The following is a 23,260-nucleotide window of genomic DNA, read 5'->3' on the forward strand; positions in this document are numbered from 1 at the left end:
TGGCGCGGGTTCGATTCCCGCACGAGGCAGAAACAAATGGGCAAAGTTTCTTTCACCCTGAATGCCCCTGTTACCTAGCAGTAAATAGGTACCTGGGTGTTAGTCAGCTGTCACGGGCTGCTTCCTGGGGGTGGAGGCCTGGTCAAGGACCGGGCCGCGGGGACACTAAAGCCCCGAAATCAACTCAAGATAACCTCAAGATAACCATGGTGACCCTGTGACTACCATGGTGACCCCTGTGACTATCATGGTGACTCTGTGACTACCATGGTGACCCTGTGACTACCATGGTGACCCTGTGACTACCATGGTGACTCCGTTACTATCATGGTGACCCATGTGACTACCATGGTGACCCCTGTGACTACCATGGTGACTCTGTGACTACCATGGTGACTCCTGTGACTACCATGGTGACCCCTGTGACTACCATGGTGACCCATGTGACTACCATGGTGACCCTGTGACAACCATGGTGACCCCTGTGACTACCATGGTGACTCTGTGACTACCTTGGTGACCCCTGTGACTACCATGGTGACTCTGTGACTACCATGGTGACTCTGTGACTACCATGGTGACTCTGTGACTACCATGGTGACCCTGTGACCCCTGTGACTACCATGGTGACCCTGTGACTACCATGGTGACCCTGTGACTACCATGGTGACTCTGTGACTACCATGGTGACTCTGTGACTACCATGGTGACTGTGACTACCATGGTGACCCCTGTGACTACCATGGTGACCCTGTGACTACCATGGTGACCCTGTGACCCCTGTGACTACCATGGTGACCCTGTGACCCCTGTGACTACCATGGTGACCCTGTGACCCCTGTGACTGCCATGGTGACCCTGTGACTACCATGGTGACCCCTGTGACTACCATGGTGACCCTGTGACCCCTGTGACTACCATGGTGACCCTGTGACTACCATGGTGACCCCTGTGACTACCATGGTGACCCTGTGACTACCATGGTGACCCTGTGACTACCATGGTGACCCTGTGACCCCTGTGACTACCATGGTGACCCTGTGACCCCTGTGACTACCATGGTGACCCTGTGACCCTTGTGACTACCATGGTGACCCTGTGACCCCTGTGACTACCATGGTGACCCTGTGACTACCATGGTGACCCCTGTGACTACCATGGTGACTCTGTGACTACCATGGTGACCCCTGTGACTACCATGGTGACCTCTGTGACTACCATGGTGACTCTGTGACTACCATGGTGACTCTGTGACTACCATGGTGACCCTGTGACTACCATGGTGACCCCTGTGACTATCATGGTGACCCTGTGACTACCATGGTGACTCTGTGACTACCTTGGTGACCCTGTGACTACCATGGTGACCTCTGTGACTACCATGGTGACTCTATGACTACCATGGTGACTCTGTGACTACCATGGTGACCCTGTGACTACCATGGTGACCCCTGTGACTATCATGGTGACCCTGTGACTACCATGGTGACTCTGTGACTACCATGGTGACCCTGTGACTACCATGGTGACCCCTGTGACTACCATGGTGACTCTGTGACTACCTTGGTGACTCTGTGACTACCATGGTGACCCTGTGACTACCATGGTGACCCCTGTGACTATCATGGTGACCCTGTGACTACCATGGTGACTCTGTGACTACCATGATGACCCTGTGACTACCATGATGACCCCTGTGACTATCATGGTGACCCTGTGACCCCTGTGACTACCATGGTGACCCCTGTGACTACCATGGTGACTCTGTGACTACCATGGTGACCCCCTGTGACTACCATGGTGACTCTGTGACTACCATGGTGACTCTGTGACTACCATGGTGACCCTGTGACTACCATGGTGACCCCTGTGACTATCATGGTGACCCTGTGACTACCATGGTGACTCTGTGACTACCATGGTGACTCTGTGACTACCATGGTGACTCTGTGACTACCATGGTGACCGCTGTGACTATCATGGTGACCCTGTGACTACCATGGTGACTCTGTGACTACCATGGTGACTCTGTGACTACCATGGTGACTCTGTGACTACCATGGGGACAACTGTGACTACCTTGGTGACTCTGTGACTATCTTGGTGACTCTGTGACTACCATGGTGACCCTGTGACTACCATGGTGACTCTGTGACTACCATGGTGACTCTGTGACTACCATGGTGACCCCTGTGACTATAATGGTGACTCTGTGACTACCATGGTGACCCCTGTGACTACCATAGCGGTATCGTGACTACCATGGAGGTATCGTGACTACCATAGCGGTATCGTGACTACCATGGAGGTATCGTGACTACCATGGAGGTATCGTGACTACCATGGAGGTATTGTGACTACCATGGAGGTATCGTGACTACCATGGAGGTATTGTTACTACCATGGAGGTATCGTGACTACCATGGAGGTATCGTGACTACCATGGAGGTATTGTGACTACCATGGAGGTATTGTGACTACCATGGAGGTATCGTGACTACCATGGAGGTATCGTGACTACCATGGAGGTATCGTGACTACCATGGAGGTATCGTGACTACCATGGAGGTATTGTGACTACCATGGAGGTATCGTGACTACCATGGAGGTATCGTGACTAACATGGAGGTATCGTGACTACCATGGAGGTATCTTGACTACCATGGAGGTATTGTGACTACCATGGAGGTATCGTGACTACCATGGAGGTATCGTGACTACCATGGTAGTCACGATATAGTAGTTTAGGGGCCTCGTAGCCTGGTGGATAGCGCGCAGGACTCGTAATTCTGTGGCGCGGGTTCGATTCCCGCACGTGGCAGAAACAAATGGGCAAAGTTTCTTTCACCCTGAATGCCCCTGTTACCTAGCAGTAAATAGGTACCTGGGAGTTAGTCAGCTGTCACGGGCTGCTTCCTGGGGGTGGAGGCCTGGTCGAGGACCGGACCGCGGGGACACTAAAGCCCCGAAATTATCTCAAGATAACCTCAAGATAACCATGGAGGTATCGTGACTACCATGGAGGTATTGTGACTACCATGGAGGTATCGTGACTACCATGGAGGTATCGTGACTACCATGGAGGTATTCATGTAATAACCTCCATGGTATTTATATGAATACCAATAATAAAATATAATAATTTTTTGAAGTAATTAAAATAACAGTTACATAATATAATAAGGTGAACACAGTTACAAAATTACAAAAATATTTGTAATCAATACAAGTGTACAGTTAAAGTACAAACTTTACCATTAATGAGACGTGACAATAGTCTGAAGTACAAACCCCAAGATAGTTACTGGTTACAGCTGTAATTAATTAACCTAATTAATGTAACTAACCTGTAATTAATCTGCCTTAATTACAGATGCAATTACAAGAAACATTAGACATTTACTATTATCAATATACGACACCTCTGCCTGATACAGAAGTCAAAGAGCCAGGGGATGCATAAGTAATTATCATATTAAAAAACTCCACACCCTAGAAGGATTCGAACCCAGACAGCCAGGAACACCGTGTACCTTGGCTTACTTGGTACCTTAACCACTAGACCACTCTGGCTGATATTTATAATAATTCACGTTCTGTAATGAGGTGTTCGGACACTTGGGGTGGACGTTAGACCGATGGTTTCGCTTCATGCAGGTCGGCGTTCAATCCCCGACAAGTGGTTGGGCACCATTCCATCCTCCAGTCCTGCCCTAAATCCTTATCCTTCCTAAGTGCCATTAGGCTTATGTAATGGCTTGACTTCACCAGTGTATGGTGAAGTCTGCGGCCTTGTCTGCATCTTAAGTCTGCGGCCTTGTCTGTATCTTAAGTCTGCGGCCTTGTCTGTATCTTAAGTCTGCAGCCTTGTCTGCATCTCAAGTCTGCAGCCTTGTCTGCATCTTCCTAAATATCCTCAGTGTGCCTTCGTTATTGTGTAGTGTGTTGATCTCTCATTACTCATGGCACTGCGCAGGGTGAGGAAGATAGAGTGCATTCTCTACCTGGCTACACTAATTTACACTCTACCTTATTACTCTAACTGCCCCTCTGAACCACCATTTTAAACTAACTGTTAAATTGTTTGTCTTAAATGTCATAAATGCCTCGTGTGACTGGATCAGCGTATGACTGAAGTGAGTAGATGAGCACTGTAGTGAGTAGATTAAGGCAGTGTCTGGGATGCTCCCGGACGCAGGTTCGAATCCTCGTCACGGCCCTTGTGGATTTGTTCATTTGATGCATCACGTTAGTGTGATCTCTGTGTGTAGATGAGCGAGCAACTAGCAAGCCTTGGATGTTGAGTTTAGACAACAGACTAAGCGTTCGGACGCTTAACTTTCAGGTCTCTGGCTTGGGCTTACAAAGAACATTCCTGGCTGCCAATTCCTCTCTGCCAGAGGAGCCGCTGGGGAATTCCGGCGAGGCAATAAAGCGAGGCACTTCAGCAGGAAGTTTGAGAGCAGGATGGCTCATGTGTCGGGGGCTCAGAGCTCAACACTACACCACCTACCACTGTCACACATGTGTCAGGGCTCACAGCTATCTGTCACACATGTATCAGGGCTCACAGCTGTCTGTTACACGTGTGTCAGGGCTCACAGCTGTCTGTCACACATGTGTCAGGGCTCACAGCTATCTGTCACACATGTATCAGGGCTCACAGCTGTCTGTCACACATGTGTCAGGGCTCACAGCTGTCTGTCACACGTGTGTCAGGGCTCACAGCTGTCTGTCACACATGTGTCAGGGCTCACAGCTGTCTGTCACACATGTGTCAGGGCTCACAGCTGTCTGTCACACATGTGTCAGGGCTCACAGCTGTCTGTCACACATGTGTCAGGGCTCACAGCTGTCTGTCACACATGTGTCAGGGCTCACAGCTGTCTGTCACACATGTGTCAGGGCTCACAGCTGTCTGTCACACATGTGTCAGGGCTCACAGCTCTACACCTGCCAATGTCACATATCGCCACTTCTAGCCTATAACCTTATCAATAATTACTAAACATTTAAACATTTTTATATCTAAATACATGCAAATCGCTATGTCCAAAAGATTTACACTTTAATTATCGTTGACCTGGATTCATCAGAAGCTCAACATGAATTCCCCTCAACGTGAAATCATCATGAGGTTCCTGAGCATCTCCAGACCGAGTGAGATGGCCCGGAAAGTGGAGTTGGAGATCCTGTTGGACGACATATTCGACCTCGAGACACAAAAGAAGGTCACCACCAAAGACACCTTACAAGCAGAACTTATTGCGGAAGGAGGAAAGAATCGAGGCAACTACACAAGCACCATACTGTCCCCCGAGCTCAAAGCGGCAGCTAAGAGCCTTCGTGAGAACAAGGAGATAGTCGTCAGAAGACGTAACAAGTCGCCAATATACGTCATTCTTAAAAAAGACGACTATCTGGCGAAAATGAATCTCATTCTCTCTGACCAAACTAAATTCCAAAGGGTAACGAAGGACACTACAGCCGAATTAAAAGCAAAGGTCAACAAATTGATCGAAACTGTGAACGCCAAGAAATCCGGACTCCACCTGCCAAAGATTATTAGGGAATATAAACCTGGATATGCGTATGGAAATGTCAAGACACATAAGCCTGGAAACCCACTTCGGCCAATCATTAGCCAGATACCCACACCCACGTACAGACTGGCGAAGCGACTCAACGGCTTGCTGACTCCTTATGTTCCTTGCGCCTTCAGCCTGAAGTCTCCAAAGGAATTTGTTGACTTACTGCGGGGAACACGGGCCACAGGGATAAGAGCCTCGTTGGACGTAGAATCACTGTTTACCAACGTACCTGTGGACGAGACAATCGGGATGATAGCGGACAGAGTGTATCGTGATCCAGCCTGTACTCCTCTTGACATACCAGAAAACATTCTAAGGAAACTACTCCAAGCTTGTACTAAAGAGGCACCCTTCTTGAGCCCGGATGGACACATGTATAAGCAAGTAGATGGGGTCGCCACGGGTTCTCCTCTAGGTGTCCTGTTTGCAAACTTCTACATGGGTACCATCGAACAAAAGGTCTTAGTCGACATGAACTTGAAACCGGCCATATACTGCAGGTATGTTGACGACATTTTTACACAGGTACCTGATGTCAGACATCTGCAGGAGCTGAAGGAGGCATTTGAGCGGAATTCTGTGTTGCGTTTCACTTACGAGATGGAGAAGGATGGGAAGCTGCCCTTTCTAGATGTAACAGTCATGGAAAGGAGCGGAGGTTTCCACACTGCAGTCTACACTAAGGAAACAAACATAGGAATGTGCCTCAATGCCAACAGTGACTGCCCAGACAGGTACAAGAGGAGTGTTGTTAACGCTTATGTCGACCGTGCTCTCAGCCACAGCTCAGAATGGAAGCAAGTCGATGAAGAACTCTGTAGGGTAAGGCAGGTCCTAGTCAACAACGGCTTCTCCAATGGTTTCGTTGAAGACATCATAAGAAGGAAGGTGAAACGCCATGCAACCTCTGAAGAGACAACTAACACAACACCTGTACCCCCTATTAGACTATTTTACAGGAACTTCTTTTCCACAGCTCATAAAACGGAGGAAAGGTTCCTGAAAGATATTGTTAATAGAAACGTTATCCCTACAGACAAAAATCAGAAGATACAATTGACGATCTACTATAAAACCATGAAAACTGCCAACCTACTCATGAGAAACTCTCCAGACACAAAGCAGAACGCTTTAAAAGAGACCAATGTCGTCTATGCCTTAAAATGCCCACTTGGGGACTGTATGCCTCAAAGAACTCAGTATATAGGCAAGACAACAACATCTCTTTCCAGGCGATTAACGATGCATAAGCAACAGGGCTCCATTAAGGAACATATAATCTCTTCCCACAACCAAACCATCACCAGAGAAGTCTTAACAAAAAAACACAGAAATCATCGATAGATAGAGCGATAGCAGGCGGCTTGACATCTGCGAGGCACTACACATTAAGAAGTCAACACCAGCAATCAACAGTCAATTAATGCACAACTATATTCTACCCACTTCAAGACTCCGCACCAATATAGAAGCATAAAAGAAATATGGGCCAATAGGCCTTTTGCAGTTACTTCCATTCTTCCCTTTAACTTACAAAATATTATACCCATTGTTTCGTGTTCTGTCTTGTGTTGAAAGTTTGTTTTCACCTCATCCAAAACAGTTGTAACATATCACCTCACCCAAATGCAGGTATAAAATCGAAGCTGTTTTAAAACTCTGTTCAGTTATAGTTGTGTGTGTGTAAACTAAAGTCTTTGAAAATGTAATAAGTTTTACGAAACGCGTTCAAGTGTCGCGTCGGACTAGAAATAAAAATGAATTTTGGAGAATTGATTTTTCAGTTACCTTCAACAGTGAAAAAGAAACATTGAGAAAATTCGTGTTAGAATTATTAATCTTACTTTTTCGATCATATTTAATATATATATATATATATATATATATATATATATATATATATATATATATATATATATATATATATATATATATATATATATATATATATATATGTCGTACCTAGTAGCCAGAACGCACTTCTCAGCCTACTATGCAAGGTCCGATTTGCCTAATAAGCCAAGTTTTCCTGAATTAATCTATTTTCTCTAACTTTTTTCTTATGAAATGATGAAGCTACCCATTTCATTATGTATGAGGTCAATTTTTTTATTGGAGTTAAAATTAACGTAGATATATGACCGAACCTAACCAACCCTACCTAAGATGACCAGACCACACACTAGAAATTGAAGAGACGACGACGTTTCGGTCCGTCCTGGACCATTCTCAAGTCGATTGTGAATCGACTTGAGAATGGTCCAGGACGGACCGAAACGTCGTCGTCTCTTCAATTTCTAGTGTGTGGTCTGGTCATCATACTTCAGCCACGTTATTGTGACTCATCGCCTGCAACCCTACCTAACCTAACCTAACCTATCTTTATTGGTTAGGTTAGGTTAGGTAGCCAAACAAGTTAGGTTAGGTTAGGTTAGGTAAATTAGGTAGTCGAAAAACAATTAATTCATGAAAACTTGGCTTATTTGGCAAATCGGGCCTTGCATAGTAGGCAGAGAAGTGCGTTCTGGCTACTAGGTACGACATATATATATATATATATATATATATATATATATATATATATATATATATATATATATATATATATATATATATATATATATATATATATCAATAATTAAGGACCTGGACGGTGCCAGGAGGCTGGACACAGTTACTGTTGACCTACGGTGATGGTAACTGGGGAATGTTCAGTAACGTAACGTAATATTAATTTGACTACAGTGTTAGAACGACCTGTTGCCCTAACAACTGGTCGTTAGGGACAATAACAAATATTGTTAGGACCAAAAGTATAATGTTTCTAACAGACCTCAAAATAATGAAATGTGAAACTAAGTTGTGTATAAATAATGTATCGTGATTTATTTTTTTATTGCATATGTGAAAGAGGATTTCAAAATCACCGCAGGGGATTTTGAAGGCATGTTGAACTTTTTTTTTTACTATTTTTGAAGGACTATTATTGAAGGCCTATTTTTATAAGTTGCCTCAATAAAGGCCCTTAAAAAGCACCTCACAGCATATGGCAAGTTTCTTTCCCATGGTATGTGAGACTTTGAACACTTCCTGTCACCACCTCTCTGTTGAACACTCTCTGTCTCCACCTGTCTCTTGAACACTCCTTGTGTCCACCTCTCTGTTGAACACTCTCTGTCTCCACCTCTCTGTTGAACACTCTCTGTCACCACCTCTCTGTTGAACACTCTCTGTCACCACCTCTCTGTTGAACACTCTCTGTCTCCACCTCTCTGTTGAACACTCTCTGTCTCCACCTCTCTGTTGAACACTCTCTGTCTCCACCTGTCTCTTGAACACTCCTTGTCTCCACGTCTCTGTTGAACACTGCCTGTCACCACCTCTCTGTTGAACACTCCTTGTCTCCACGTCTCTGTTGAACACTGCCTGTCACCACCTCTCTGTTGAACACTGCCTGTCACCACCTCTGTCTCTCAACATGCAAGCAAAATAACAATTAACGCCCACCACCACCAACATCTTCCTTGCATCATTAATCCCGTGCAGAGACTCCTTGTAAGCTGTCACTCTCCTGGAGAAGGCTCCACGGTAATAGTGGGATGAACTAATCAGCAAACACCTGGCGTCTTGAGTTACACCTGTTGCTCACTTCTCGGAAATTACTCTCCTCATATTATAACTCATTCTCCCGTTTAGATGTAAAGTTTTGTAACTATATGGATCATATATTGACGAAATGGACAATTAGATAGCATAATTTGACTATTATCTTAGATTTTGACTATTATCTTAGATTTTGACTATTATCTTAGATTTTGACTATTATCTTCGATTGACTTGATAAAGTACAGAAAAAAATAAAGCTGAATTCCAAATTTAATTATTCCTTGGCTGATTATAACTCGATATATACTTTGTTAGGCCTGTGATAGCGTGTTAGGCCTGTGATAGCGTGTTAGGCCTGTGATAGCGTGTTAGGCCTGTGATAGCGTGTTAGGCCTGTGATAGCGTGTTAGGCCTGTGATAGGGTGTTAGGCATGTGATAGCGTGTTAGGCCTGTGATAGCGTGTTAGGCCTGTGATAGCGTGTTAGGCCTGTGATAGCGTGTTAGGCCTGTGATAGCGTGTTAGGCCTGTGATAGCGTGTTAGGCCTGTGATAGCGTGTTAGGTCTGTGATAGCGTGTTAGGCCTGTGATAGCGTGTTAGGCCTGTGATAGCGTGTTAGGCCTGTGATAGCGTGTTAGGCCTGTGATAGCGTGTTAGGCCTGTGATAGCGTGTTAGGCCTGTGATAGCGTGTTAGGCCTGTGATAGCGTGTTAGGCCTGTGATAGCGTGTATTGGGGCCTAATATGGTTTGACTAGATTAGGGTTTATTAGGAACATAATTACAAAATCTCTTCCGGTTTGTCTCAATTCTAGTTTCTAATTGTTCATTACGTCAATATTTGTACGATGGTGAAGATCGTTACTACAAGTACTGTCTCAGCAGCAGGATGGGCTGCACATCTGGAATATACAGGTGAATTACCAATAAATCTTCTAAAGCGTTTCTCCACTTACATATTTTGAGAGCAGGTTTTCTCTAACGTTTTCTCTTTCTCTCAATAAACGCTACAACACATTTTTTGATCATTGTTTATTTTGTTGCAAATATTGTCATTCAGCGTAAATACCTTTTGTCATCGTAAGGGCGAAGAAAGAGTAAATTACTTAATCTTTCCCTTATATGAGTCGATGTTTCTTTGCCCAGATAACACACTAGAAAGTGAACGGACGACGAATTTTTGGTCCGTCCTGGACCATTCTCAAGTCGATTGGGAATGGTCCAGGACGGACCGAAACGTCGTCGTCCCTTCACCTTCTAGTGTGTGGTCTGGTCAACATACTTTAGCCACGTTATTGTGACTCATCGCCTGCATATTGATGTTTCTTGACCAGAGTGACATCTTCGGGACTCCACTCACAGCACTTCAGACACACGCTAAGTTTACAAGCAGAGACATATAGGTCTTTATAAGCGAGGGTTTTACCCTACGATTCACCTAATCTCCTTAATCGTTAGGAGTGATTACGATGAAGACGCTCACTATGATTAAGGAGGTTAGTTGAGACAACTAAACCTCACTTGAGACAATAATCAATTACTTGTCTCCCAAGTCTGCTTCTGCATCTTCCCTCCGGATCATTGATAGACAATCAAATAACTGTTCGCTCCAAGTTTAAGTCACGTGAATGTTGACTACTGGTATCAGCTCAAAGATGAACACGACCTGAAGTATTCGGAACCTTCGACAATCGTCAGTGTGAGTGATTATAGTTGCGTCATTTACTAAGTCCTGGTAATTCAGGATGGCATTGTGGTTGTTGAGACTGATGTTGGTTAACACCTTCTTTCTGCAAATGAGGTGTAAGATGTCCTCTCAGAGTACTCGTGGGGTGTCCAATATAACATACATTTCCGAGCACAGAGTCTCCAGAATTGTATATGTGTTGATATACCACATTAGGACACCTTCGAGCGTCAGAGGCGACAATGATGTTATCTCTCATAATGCGGGAAGGAGTGTGAGAATTGTTCAAATAAACGATAGGACGAATCTTTGTATTCTCACTGCATTGTTCACAAGTTCTGTTCATCATAACTCGTATCTCTTTTTTTTATCCTTCTTATAGTCCTGGGTAAATATAATGTTATAAGACACTATAATGCCTACCTCTGGGGGCCAAGTATCGTCCCCTGAGGAGGGGGCGAGTATCCACAATAAAAGTGTCCACTTAGCGTCATACTAAAGGTTTCGTCAAATTCTGTATTGCTGTAATTGTTCTTCACAAAACTTTGGCGGATTCATTCGAGTTCGTGGTGCAGGAGCTGCCAAGGAGAGCATGCACGTATTGCATGACCTACATATGCACTATGCATGCAGTGCATGTATCTGTCTGGGCATTCACTCATGATTTACGATACACATCTGAGTGTCGTAAATGAACGCCACTCCGAATGATCACTTCACTTGAAAGATTCTGCAACATTGCAGGAAACATTTAACTGTTGCATTCCCTCATGTCTGCCCAAACACACACACACCAGCAACCGTCTCTCGTGCAACAATGGATATAATTTCTTTTTGTCGAGAGCAATTTTTCTCTCAGTTATCTCTTGCTATTATTTTTCCCGCTGCAAATTACTCCTTTTGCAATCCTCTTAGGAGGTGTGTCCCAAACACAGACCCTTTACTCAAGGGCTTTGGGAAGGCGGTCTAAATTGCTTCATTGATTTCTCTTGGTGAGAGCAGCTGACTTTGATAGCTCGAGTTAGTGGCTTGGTATTTGCTTTACTCTGACTTTTGTTTTCAGCACATAGTAACTCATGTTGGATAATGCCAAGCCTGGATTTGGTTGAGCGATCAATGTTTTACCTTTGGGTTCTGTTTAATATGTTGAGTGTCCAGCTCTTCTTGCTTTTATTTGTGTTGTGTTACGTGTATTGTGTCTAGAGCAACTCAAGCTGGCGGTGCTCTGGGAGGCATAGTTCTTCAATATGTGTTGCAATTTAAACATAATAGAAGAAATTGATTTCAATGATTTCATCACAAGTGTTAACGGACTCACCAACGCTAAGACTCATCCAACCACTCAACTTTCACCTCCAGTCACTTGACTGTATATATTCTTTCCTCTCAGTAAACTGACCGAACTCTGCTAGTATTTATTGATTCTAAATATCCATCTGTATGAGAGAATATCTGCTTGTCGTCCGAGGTGGAGGCTAGACACACACAGAGATCACACTAACGTGATGCATCAAATGAATCAGCTCAGTCGATTAAGGCAGTGTCTGGGATGCTCCCGGACGCAGGTTCGAATCCTCGTCACGGCCCTTGTGGATTTGTTCGTGAAGGCTAGACAATTGGTGCTTCACCATTAATGTTTTGCAGGATTAATAATGAATTTGTCGGCAGTGATATCGGCGGCTTTGGGTCGGCTGACTGCCCCTCGAGCTGACGCCATGGCCTACTGCCCTTCTCTCATGAAGTCTGTGAAAGTGAAATATACAGCGTCGAGTCCGTAGACTTTACCGCGATTTTAGGTAATCGTGAACTGAGATTTTTGTTTCTAAATGTGTTCAGATGAGTGATAGGCATTCTGGGTGTTGAGTTTTGTTTGCAGTTAGGAGGGGGTAGGCGTTCGTGGGCAGGGAGGGAGGGAGGCGTCGCGAGCAAACACCCTATCTACTCCAAGCAAGTGCGTGCTTGGAGTAGATAGGGTGAATATAAACAAATCCACAAGGGCCGTGACGAGGATTCGAACCTGCGTCCGGGAGCATCCCAGACACTGTCTTAATATATATATATATATATATATATATATATATATATATATATATATATATATATATATATATATATATATATATATATATATATATATATATATATATATTATTAAATATGACCGAAAAAGTAAGATTAATAATTCTAACACGAATCGATAGATACAGCGATAGCAGGCGGCTTGACGTTTGCGAGGCACTACACATCAAGAAGTCAACACCAGCAATCAACAGCCAATTATTGCACAACTATATTCTACCCACCTCAAGACTCCGCTCCAATATAGAAGCATCAAGAAATATGGACCAATAGGCTTTCTACAAACACTTCTATTCAATATCCATTGTTTCGTGTTCTGTCTTGTGTTGATGCAATTAATACCCTATTAATACTCTTGTTCTGTCTTGTGTTGATGAAATTAATACCCTATTAATACCACATCTTGTTCTGTCTTGTGTTAATGCCACATCACCCCTTCCACCTCACTCAAATGTAGATATAAAATCGGAGATGCGTAAGTTCTATTCAGTTGTGTATTTGTGAACTAAAGTCTTTGAAAATGTAATAAGTTTTACGAAACGCGCTCGTGTCGCGTCAGACTAGAAATAAAAATGAATTTTGGAGAATTGATTTTTGATTTACCTCCAACAGTGAAACGAAATGTACGAAAGATTGAGAAAATTCGTGTTTGAATTATTAATCTTACTTTTTCGGTCATATTTAATAATATATGTCTACAGGAAAGACTGCTACCAAAATATATATATATATATATATATATATATATATATATATATATATATATATATATATATATATATATATATATATATATATATATATATATATATATATATGTCGTACCTAGTAGCCAGAACGCACTTCTCAGCCTACTACGCAAGGCCCGATTTGCCTAATAAGCCAAGTTTTCATGAATTAATTATTTTTCGACTACCTAACCTACCTAACCTAACCTAACCTAACTTTTTCGGTTGCCTAACCGAACCTAACCTATGAAGATAGGTTAGGTTAGGTTAGGTAGGGTTGGTTAGGTTCGGTCATATATCTACGTTAATTTTAACTCCAACAAACAAAAATTGTCCTCATACATAATGAAATGGGTAGCTGTATCATTTCATAAGAAAAAAATTAGAGAAAATATATTAATTCAGGTAAACTTGGTTTATTAGGCAAATCGGGACTTGCATAGTAGGCCGAGAAGTGCGTTCTGGCTACTAGGTACGACATATATATATATATATATATATATATATATATATATATATATATATATATATATATATGTATATATGTATATATATGGGAGGTCATCTATAAGGTCTGTGACAGGAGAGTGTGGGGTAGAAACCTGGACACAGGATAGACCCGGGAACTGCCGGTTACCCCATCTATTACAATAATACACACAATATATCCAGCAGTAAAAAGAGGTATTTAACTAGATAATTTACAACAAACAATATCCCAGACAAAATCCATCAATTCTAGAATTAATACTAGCAGCTCTATGACGGACCCATTAACCCATAGGTACATTATATCACAGGATTTAGCGATCAGCCAGATTTATATAAAAAAAAATTAGCAGACATGACTTCCTTCAAAAAAGTGAATATAAACAGAATATATATATATTTTAAAGTAAATGAGAACAGCACTAAGGAGAAATTATTATTACGTTCTGAGAACACATTACAGGTGTGGGACTCTGCTTATCTTGCAGGTGTATGAAGGTGTGGGAATAATTTAAGAAGTTAGCATACAAACTTGATCTTACGAGGTCCGGTACAGACACACCACTAGTGAGTGCTCCGCTCCTCATGGGTATGAGGTGCTTGCTCGCCAAATTATGGCGCGTGGAAAGTGACTTTGATGATATTGCTTGCATGTTTGGCTAATGTATTGCGTGTTCAACACCTGCTGTTGCTTGCATGTGTGCATCTAGCGTGCTGCAGGTCTTGCACCCCATGCTGTGGAGTGTCTGGGTGGCGTCCCATGCTGTGGAGTGAGTGTCTGGGTGGCGTCCCATGCTGTGGAGTGAGTGTCTGGCTGGCGTCTCATGCTGTGGAGTGAGTGTCTGGGTGGCGTCCCATGCTGTGGAGTGAGTGTCTGGCTGGCGTCTCATGCTGTGGAGTGAGTGTCTGGGTGGCGTCCCATGCTGTGGAGTGAGTGTCTGGCTGGCGTCTCATGCTGTGGAGTGAGTGTCTGGGTGGCGTCCCATGCTGTGGAGTGAGTGTCTGGCTGGCGTCTCATGCTGTGGAGTGAGTGTCTGGGTGGCGTCCCATGCTGTGGAGTGAGTGTCTGGCTGGCGTCTCATGCTGTGGAGTGAGTGTCTGGGTGGCGTCCCATGCTGTGGAGTGAGTGTCTGGGTGGCGTCCCATGCTGTGGAGTGAGTGTCTGGGTGGTGTCCCATGCTGTGGAGTGAGTGTCTGGGTGGCGTCCCATGCTGTGGAGTGAGTGTCTGGGTGGCGTCCCATGCTGTGGAGTGAGTGTCTGGGTGGCGTCCCATGCTGTGGAGTGAGTGTCTGGGTGGTGTCCCATGCTGTGGAGTGAGTGTCTGGGTGGTGTTCCATGCTGTGGAGTGAGTGTCTGGGTGGCGTCCCATGCTGTGGAGTGAGTGTCTGGGTGGTGTCCCATGCTGTGGAGTGAGTGTCTGGGTGGCGTCCCATGCTGTGGAGTGAGTGTCTGGCTGGCGTCCCATGCTGTGGAGTGAGTGTCTGGGTGGTGTCCCATGCTGTGGAGTGAGTGTCTGGGTGGCGTCCCATGCTGTGGAGTGAGTGTCTGGGTGGTGTCCCATGCTGTGGAGTGAGTGTCTGGGTGGTGTCCCATGCTGTGGAGTGAGTGTCTGGGTGGTGTCTCATGCTGTGGAGTGAGTGTCTGGGTGGTGTCCCATGCTGTGTAGTGAGTGTCTGGCTGGCGTCTCATGCTGTGGAGTGAGTGCCTGGCTGGCGTCTCATGCTGTGGAGTGAGTGCCTGGCTGGCGTCTCATGCTGTGGAGTGAGTGTCTGGCTGGCGTCTCATGCTGTGGAGTGAGTGCCTGGCTGGTGTCTCATGCTGTGGAGTGCCAGGCCGGAGCAATACACCGTAAATGCCTCAATAACACCTCATAAAAGATATAAACATGAAATTATATATTATGAGGTGAATGTGAGACTCTCACACGCCTGGGAACCTCTCACGCCTCGTGTTCCTGTGAGATTAACTAATATTATCATCCCTCAATTGATTCACGAAGTAGTTACGCAAGCACTTACGAACGTGTACATCTTTCCTCAATCTTTGACGGCTTTGGTTACATTTATTAAACAGTTTACAAGCATGAAAACTTGCCAATCAACTGTTGTTATTGTTATAAACAGCCTCCTGGTGCTTCGGGGCTCATTAACTGTTTAATAATTGTAAACAAAGCCGCCAAAGATTGAGTAAAGATGTACAGGTTCGTAAGTACTTGCGTAAGAGCTTCATGAATCTGGCTCCAGTTGACGGGACAAATGTCTCATTTTCTAAGACAAACCACGAAATAAGAATTTCTTTGAATGATTCACTAACCTAATTTAGGATTAGTGTTAGCATTGCCTAACATGATGGCATGTTTGGAGTGCTAGGAGTTAGTGTTTAGTCTCGGGATTTCTGACAAAAGGAGCTGGGATATGAGGACAAGGAGCTGGGATATGAGGACAAGGAGCTGGGATATGAGGACAAGGAGCTGGGATATGAGGACAAGGAGCTGGGATATGAGGACAAGGAGCTGGGATATGAGGACAAGGAGCTGGGATATGAGGACAAGGAGCTGGGATAGTAGGGCAAGGAGCTGGGATATGAGGACAAAGATCTAGGATAGTGTAACAAGGAGCTGGAACAGGAGCACAGAGTGTGTCCAGCGCCCATTCAGTACACATGTATCCACCCCCATAAGTGTATGTATCTCTACCCACAGCTACGACCTGCGTCCCGGGACAGGAGGAAGCCACTGGGTGGACGAGACTGTCCTTGGAACTCGAGCCCGTCTAGACGTCAGTGCCAGCCCGGCTCGCCTCGTCCTCTCAGACGTCAGAGTCTCGGACGCCGGCCGCTACAAGTGTAGAGTCGACTTCCGCTACGAACCTACCAAGACGACTCGTGTCAACCTTGATGTTGTAGGTGAGGCAGTGGTTCCTGGTTCACTGTGTACATGACCACTGATGTGTGGTTCACTGTGTACATGACTATTGATGAGTGGTTCACTGTGTACATGACTACTGATGTGTGGTTCACTGTGTACATGACCACTGATGTGTGGTTCACTGTGTACATGACTATTGATGAGTGGTTCACTGTGTACATGACTACTGATGTGTGGTTCACTGTGTACATGACCACTGATGTGTGGTTCACTGTGTACATGACTATTGATGAGTGGTTCACTGTGTACATGACTACTGATGTGTGGTTCACTGTGTACATGACCACTGATGTGTGGTTCACTGTGTACATGACTATTGATGAGTGGTTCACTGTGTACATGACTACTGATGTGTGGTTCACTGTGTACATGACTACTGATGAGTGGTTCACTGTGTACATGACCACTGATGTGTGGTTCACTCTGTACATGACTATTGATGAGTGGTTCACTGTGTACATGACCACTGATGAGTGGTTCACTGTGTACATGACCACTGATGAGTGGTTCACTGTGTACATGACTACTGATGAGTGGTTCACTGTGTACATGATTATTGATGAGTGGTTCACTGTGTACATGACCACTGATGAGTGGTTCACTGTGTACATGACTACTGATGAGTGGTTCACTGTGTACATGACTATTGATGAGTGGTTCACTGTGTACATGACCACTGATGAGTGGTTCACTGTGTACATGACCACTGATGAGTGGTTCACTGTGTACATTACTACTGATGTGTGGTTCACTGTGTACATGACTATTGATGTGTGGTTCACTGTGTACATGACTATTGATGTGTGGTTCACTGTGTACATGACTACTGATGTGTGGTTCACTGTGTACATGACTATTGATGAGTGGTTCACTGTGTACATGACTATTGATGAGTGGTTCACTGTGTACATGACTATTGATGAGTTGTTCACTTTGTACATGACTATTGATGAGTTGTTCACTTTGTACATGACTATTGATGAGTTGTTCACTTTGTACATGACTATTGATGAGTTGTTCACTTTGTACATGACCACTGATGTGTGGTTCACTGTGTACATGACTACTGATGTGTGGTTCACTGTGTACATGACTACTGATGAGTGGTTCACTGTGTACATGACTATTGATGTGTGGTTCACTGTGTACATGACTATTGATGTGTGGTTCACTGTGTACATGACTATTGATGAGTTGTTCACTTTGTACATGACCACTGATGTGTGGTTCACTGTGTACATGACTACTGATGTGTGGTTCACTGTGTACATGACTACTGATGTGTGGTTCACTGTGTACATGACTACTGATGAGTGGTTCACTGTGTACATGACTATTGATGAGTGGTTCACTGTGTACATGACTACTGATGTGTGGTTCACTGTGTACATGACTACTGATGTGTGGTTCACTGTGTACATGACTATTGATGTGTGGTTCACTGTGTACATGACTACTGATGTGTGGTTCACTGTGTACATGACTACTGATGAGTGGTTCACTGTGTACATGACTACTGATGTGTGGTTCACTGTGTACATGACTACTGATGAGTGGTTCACTGTGTACATGACTACTGATGTGTGGTTCACTGTGTACATGACTATTGATGAGTGGTTCACTGTGTACATGACCATTGATGAGTGGTTCACTGTGTACATGACTACTAATGTGTGGTTCACTAAGTACATGACTATTGATGTGTGGTTCACTGTGTACATGACTACTGATGTGTGGTTCACTGTGTACATGACTACTGATGTGTGGTTCACTGTGTACATGACTACTGATGTGTGGTTCACTGTGTACATTTACCACGTGACACCTGTGCCACCCAACATTGACCACGTGACACCTGTGTCACCCAACATTGACCACGTGACCCCTGTGCCACCCAACATTGACCAGGTGCCACCTGTGCCACCCAACATTGACCACGTGACCCCTGTGCCACCCAACATTGACCACGTGACCCCTGTGCCACCCAACATTGACCACGTGACCCCTGTGCCACCCAACATTGACCACGTGACCCCTGTGCCACCCAACATTGACCAGGTGCCACCTGTGCCACCCAACAGTGCCGCCCAGGAGCGTGTGGGTGACGTCTGAGGGCCGGACGGTCAAGAGTGTGGTGGGACCTTATCGTGAAGGAGACATGGCCGCCCTCACCTGTGTGAGCCTTGGTGGTGAGTATCTCTCTCTCTCTCTCTCTCTCTCTCTGTCACTATATCTTTAACAACAGTACATGTATGAGAGTCTTGAATATATATAACAAATAATCCACTAAACGGTTGAATAAATTTAAATTATCCAAAATTTAAGGGATATTTAATTTTGTTTTGCTGTTATTTTTCATGTTCTTTCCTTAACAAATAAAATAAATGTACATTAGATCTTAAGTAAAATGAAAGTAAACCTGAATTATTTTGAGTTAGGTCTCAGGTTAACAAGACAATGTTTACATAGTGTACAATATGTACAATGTTTACAGTGTGTACAATGTTTACAATATGTACAATGTTTACAGTGTGTACAATGTTTACAATGTTTACAATGGCTACCATGGTGGAGGTTAGGTTTGGTTAGGCTAGAGTTGGATACGAATCACTCTGATCCACATTAACTTAAACCAAAGATCACTTGTATTAAGTGACTATAACATCAGAACTACCTAGTCCTTGTACCAGCCCCTCTGACCACTCAGGGGGACGGTCACTCATCCTCAGGTGGTATTAGGTCTAACACCACTAGAGTTACGACACTTCATCTTGTTCCAGCCCCTCTGACCACTCAGAGGGACGGTCACTCATCCTCAGGTGGTATTAGGTCTAACACCACTAGAGTTACGACACTTCATCTTGTTCCAGCCCCTCTGACCACTCAGAGGGACGGTCACTCATCCTCAGGTGGTATTAGGTCTAACACCACTAGAGTTACGACACTTCATCTTGTTCCAGCCCCTCTGACCACTCAGAGGGACGGTCACTCATCCTCAGGTGGTATTAGGTCTAACACCACTAGAGTTACGACACTTCATCTTGGAACTAGACTGAATCTGAAGAGGAGGCAGTGATAAAGGAGTCAAAGGGTGGAGTAGGAGGAAGATAGGGGGATAAGGGAGGAGAGAGAGAGAGAGAGAGGGAGAGGGGGGAGGGGGAAGAGAAGGGAGGTAGGGGAGGTTATCTTGAGGTTATCTTGAGATGATTTCGGGGCTTTTAGTGTCCCCGCGGCCCGGTCCTCGACCAGGCCTCCACCCCCAGGAAGCAGCCCGTGACAGCTGACTAACACCCAGGTACCTATTTTACTACTAGGTAACAGGGGCATAGGGTGAAAGAAACGTTGCCCATTGTTTCTCGCCGGTGCCTGGGATCGAACCCAGGACCACAGGATCACAAGTCCCACGTGCTGTCCGCTCGGCCGACCGGCTCCCTGGAGTACAAGAAGGATGGAGATGGGGAGTGTAGGGAAGAGGGAGAAGGGGGGGGGGGAGAAGAGAGAAAAAGAAAGGATTGTATTCTGTTTCACGGGAAATTGAATATCTATCGCAATACTTTGCTGTTATTCTTATTGATCTCATTTTATGGTCTATCACACCATCAAATGTCTTTGTGAAGTCTGTAGATTCTAGGCAATGTTAAGTACCTCTCTTGTGCCCTGAAGTGTACTGAAGTCTGGTGTGTACACATGGCTTCCAGTCGTGAAGTCTTAGGACTTTCTTAGGACCTTCCAGTCTTAAGACCCTGTGGACCTTGCCAAAAGACCTCTCAGCCTTAAGACCTTCCGGTCCTAGGACCATCCAGATGTCGGTCCACATAAACCGGACTTCCAGTAAGTTAAGAGGACCGGATGAGACACTTGGGTCTCCTGGCACCGGCCTCCATCGACCAGAAAGCCGGATAATAACAGCAATCACCGTTGAGGCCGGATAAGAGCAGTCGTCAACGCCGGATAAGGAGGAGCTATTCTCGTGAGCGCCGGATATGAGAGCCCATTTCCCTGATTCTCTTCATAGTTCTCGCTTGTCAAGAAGAGCCCCAAGGTCTGCCCTGGGAGGCTTCCAGCCCTGAAGTGTAGGTGGGGGTGTCTCCAGTCTGCTCCAGCTGTAGGCCTCACAGACACCTACTCCAGCCTATCCCTTCAAGGATAGTCACTAGACAATAGGATAAACCCACCAGTTTCTAAACTAAGAAATAGGATATCATTAACATTTCTGAGAACCCTACGTATAATATTATTTCCTCCCAACCTATCTTATCTCTTATCTCGCGTCTCTCCTCACAGGCTCACCTCCTCCTCACGTCGTGTGGTATCTTGGAGGACGACTCATCGACAGTCAGATGGACGAGCCTCCGGAGGATAACATGCTCCGCCCGAGGGCCTCTGGGGCGGTGATTCACGGGCCCTCGGAGCCCCTCACCAGGGCCAACACGCTCAGCTTGGGGCCCTTCACTCGCAGTGACCTCAAGACCCTAGTGACCTGTGAGGTTACCAACACCAACCTCACTACTCCACTCAGCGCTGCTGTTATGGTCGACATGAACTGTGAGTTTCCTCTAACTGTGAGTTACCTCTAACTGTGAGTTTCCTCTAACTGTGAGTTTCCTCTAACTGTGAGTTACCTCTAACTGTGAGTTTCCTCTAACTGTGAGTTACCTCTAACTGTGAGTTTCCTCTAACTGTGAGTTACCTCTAACTGTGAGTTTCCTCTAACTGTGAGTTACCTCTAACTGTGAGTTTCCTCTAACTGTGAGTTACCTCTAACTGTGAGTTACCTCTAACTGTGAGTTTCCTCTAAGTGTGAGTTTCCTCTAACTGTGAGTTTCCTCTAACTGTGAGTTACCTCTAACTGTGAGTTTCCTCAAACTGTGAGTTACCTCTAACTGTGAGTTTCCTCTAACTGTGAGTTACCTCTAACTGTGAGTTTCCTCTAACTGTGAGTTACCTCTAACTGTGAGTTACCTCTAACTGTGAGTTTCCTCTAACTGTGAGTTTCCTCTAACTGTGAGTTACCTCTAACTGTGAGTTATTACTAACTGTGAGTTACCACTAGCTGTGAGTTATTACTGTGAGTTACCACTAACTTGAGTTACCACTAACTGTGAGTTACCAGTAGCTGTGAGTTATTACTGTGAGTTACCACTAACTTGAGTTATCACTAACTGTGAGTTACCACTAACTGTGAGTTACCACTAACTGTGAGTTACCACTAATTGTAAGTTACTACTAACTGTGAGTTACCACTAACTGTGAGTTACCACTAACTGTGAGTTACCACTAACTGTGAGTTACCACTAACTGTGAGTTACCACTAGCTGTCAGTTACCACTAACTGTGAGTTACCACTAACCTGAGTTACCACTAACTGTGAGTTACTACTAACTGTGAGTTACCACTAACTGTGAGTTACCACTAACCTGAGTTACCACTAACTGTGAGTTACCACTAACTGTGAGTTACCACTAACTGTAAGTTACCACTAACTGTGAGTTACCACTAACTGTGAGTTACCACTAACTGTGAGTTACCACTAACTGTGAGTTACCACTAGCTGTGAGTTACCTCTAACTGTGAGTTACCACTAACTGCAACTAAAGGTAACCACCAACACTCTCTCTCTCAGCTAGGTAACTTTCCCTCCACTTTCTCCCAACAAATTCTGTAATGACTGTCTTCGCTGGTGTAGAGAGGACGGCGCCCCCTCGCACCCAATTACTTGTACACAATGCCTCAGTTGAGAGTCGTGGTGATACGGACCCATCGAGGAACCTTTGTTTGTGAGGCCAATACCAATTGTACATGTTGACAGTGTATTGACAGGTGACAGCGGTCAATGACAGCACCACAGGGAAGGTTCAGGCGGGAACGACTCCGAGACTGAAAGTTGATTTTTATTATGTAATGAGAAAAACCTTTAAAAAAAGTAAGTAATTTTAGTAAGTAAAAAAATGTTAATATTTTGGTAGATGCGCCGTTCAGGATAAGGATTTGGGAATGGGACCGGGGGTTAAGAATGGTACCCAACCACTTGTGGACGGTCGGGGATTGAACGCCGACCTGCATGACGCGAGACCGTTGCTCTACCGTCCAGCTAAGCATGAGTGATCATCTGAGGTGTTAGAGGAAGGAGAAGTGTGTGTAGCTGATTATTGTTC

At 44.7% G+C, this 23,260-nt stretch overlaps 1 protein-coding gene across 1 annotated transcript in view; it reads left to right on the plus strand.

Moving 5' to 3' along the window:
• Nucleotides 1-23,260, plus strand: part of LOC123767187 (serine-rich adhesin for platelets) — a 188,725-nt gene that overhangs the window by 130,228 nt on the left and 35,237 nt on the right. The window contains exons 3-5 of the mRNA XM_069304940.1: nucleotides 16,881-17,083; nucleotides 19,187-19,294; nucleotides 21,390-21,650. Coding sequence (XP_069161041.1) covers nucleotides 16,881-17,083; nucleotides 19,187-19,294; nucleotides 21,390-21,650 — 572 coding nt within the window. The remainder of the gene's footprint in view (nucleotides 1-16,880; nucleotides 17,084-19,186; nucleotides 19,295-21,389; nucleotides 21,651-23,260) is intronic.

This window comes from Procambarus clarkii, chromosome 53, assembly GCF_040958095.1.
Source record: "Procambarus clarkii isolate CNS0578487 chromosome 53, FALCON_Pclarkii_2.0, whole genome shotgun sequence".
Taxonomy (NCBI): domain Eukaryota; kingdom Metazoa; phylum Arthropoda; class Malacostraca; order Decapoda; family Cambaridae; genus Procambarus; species Procambarus clarkii.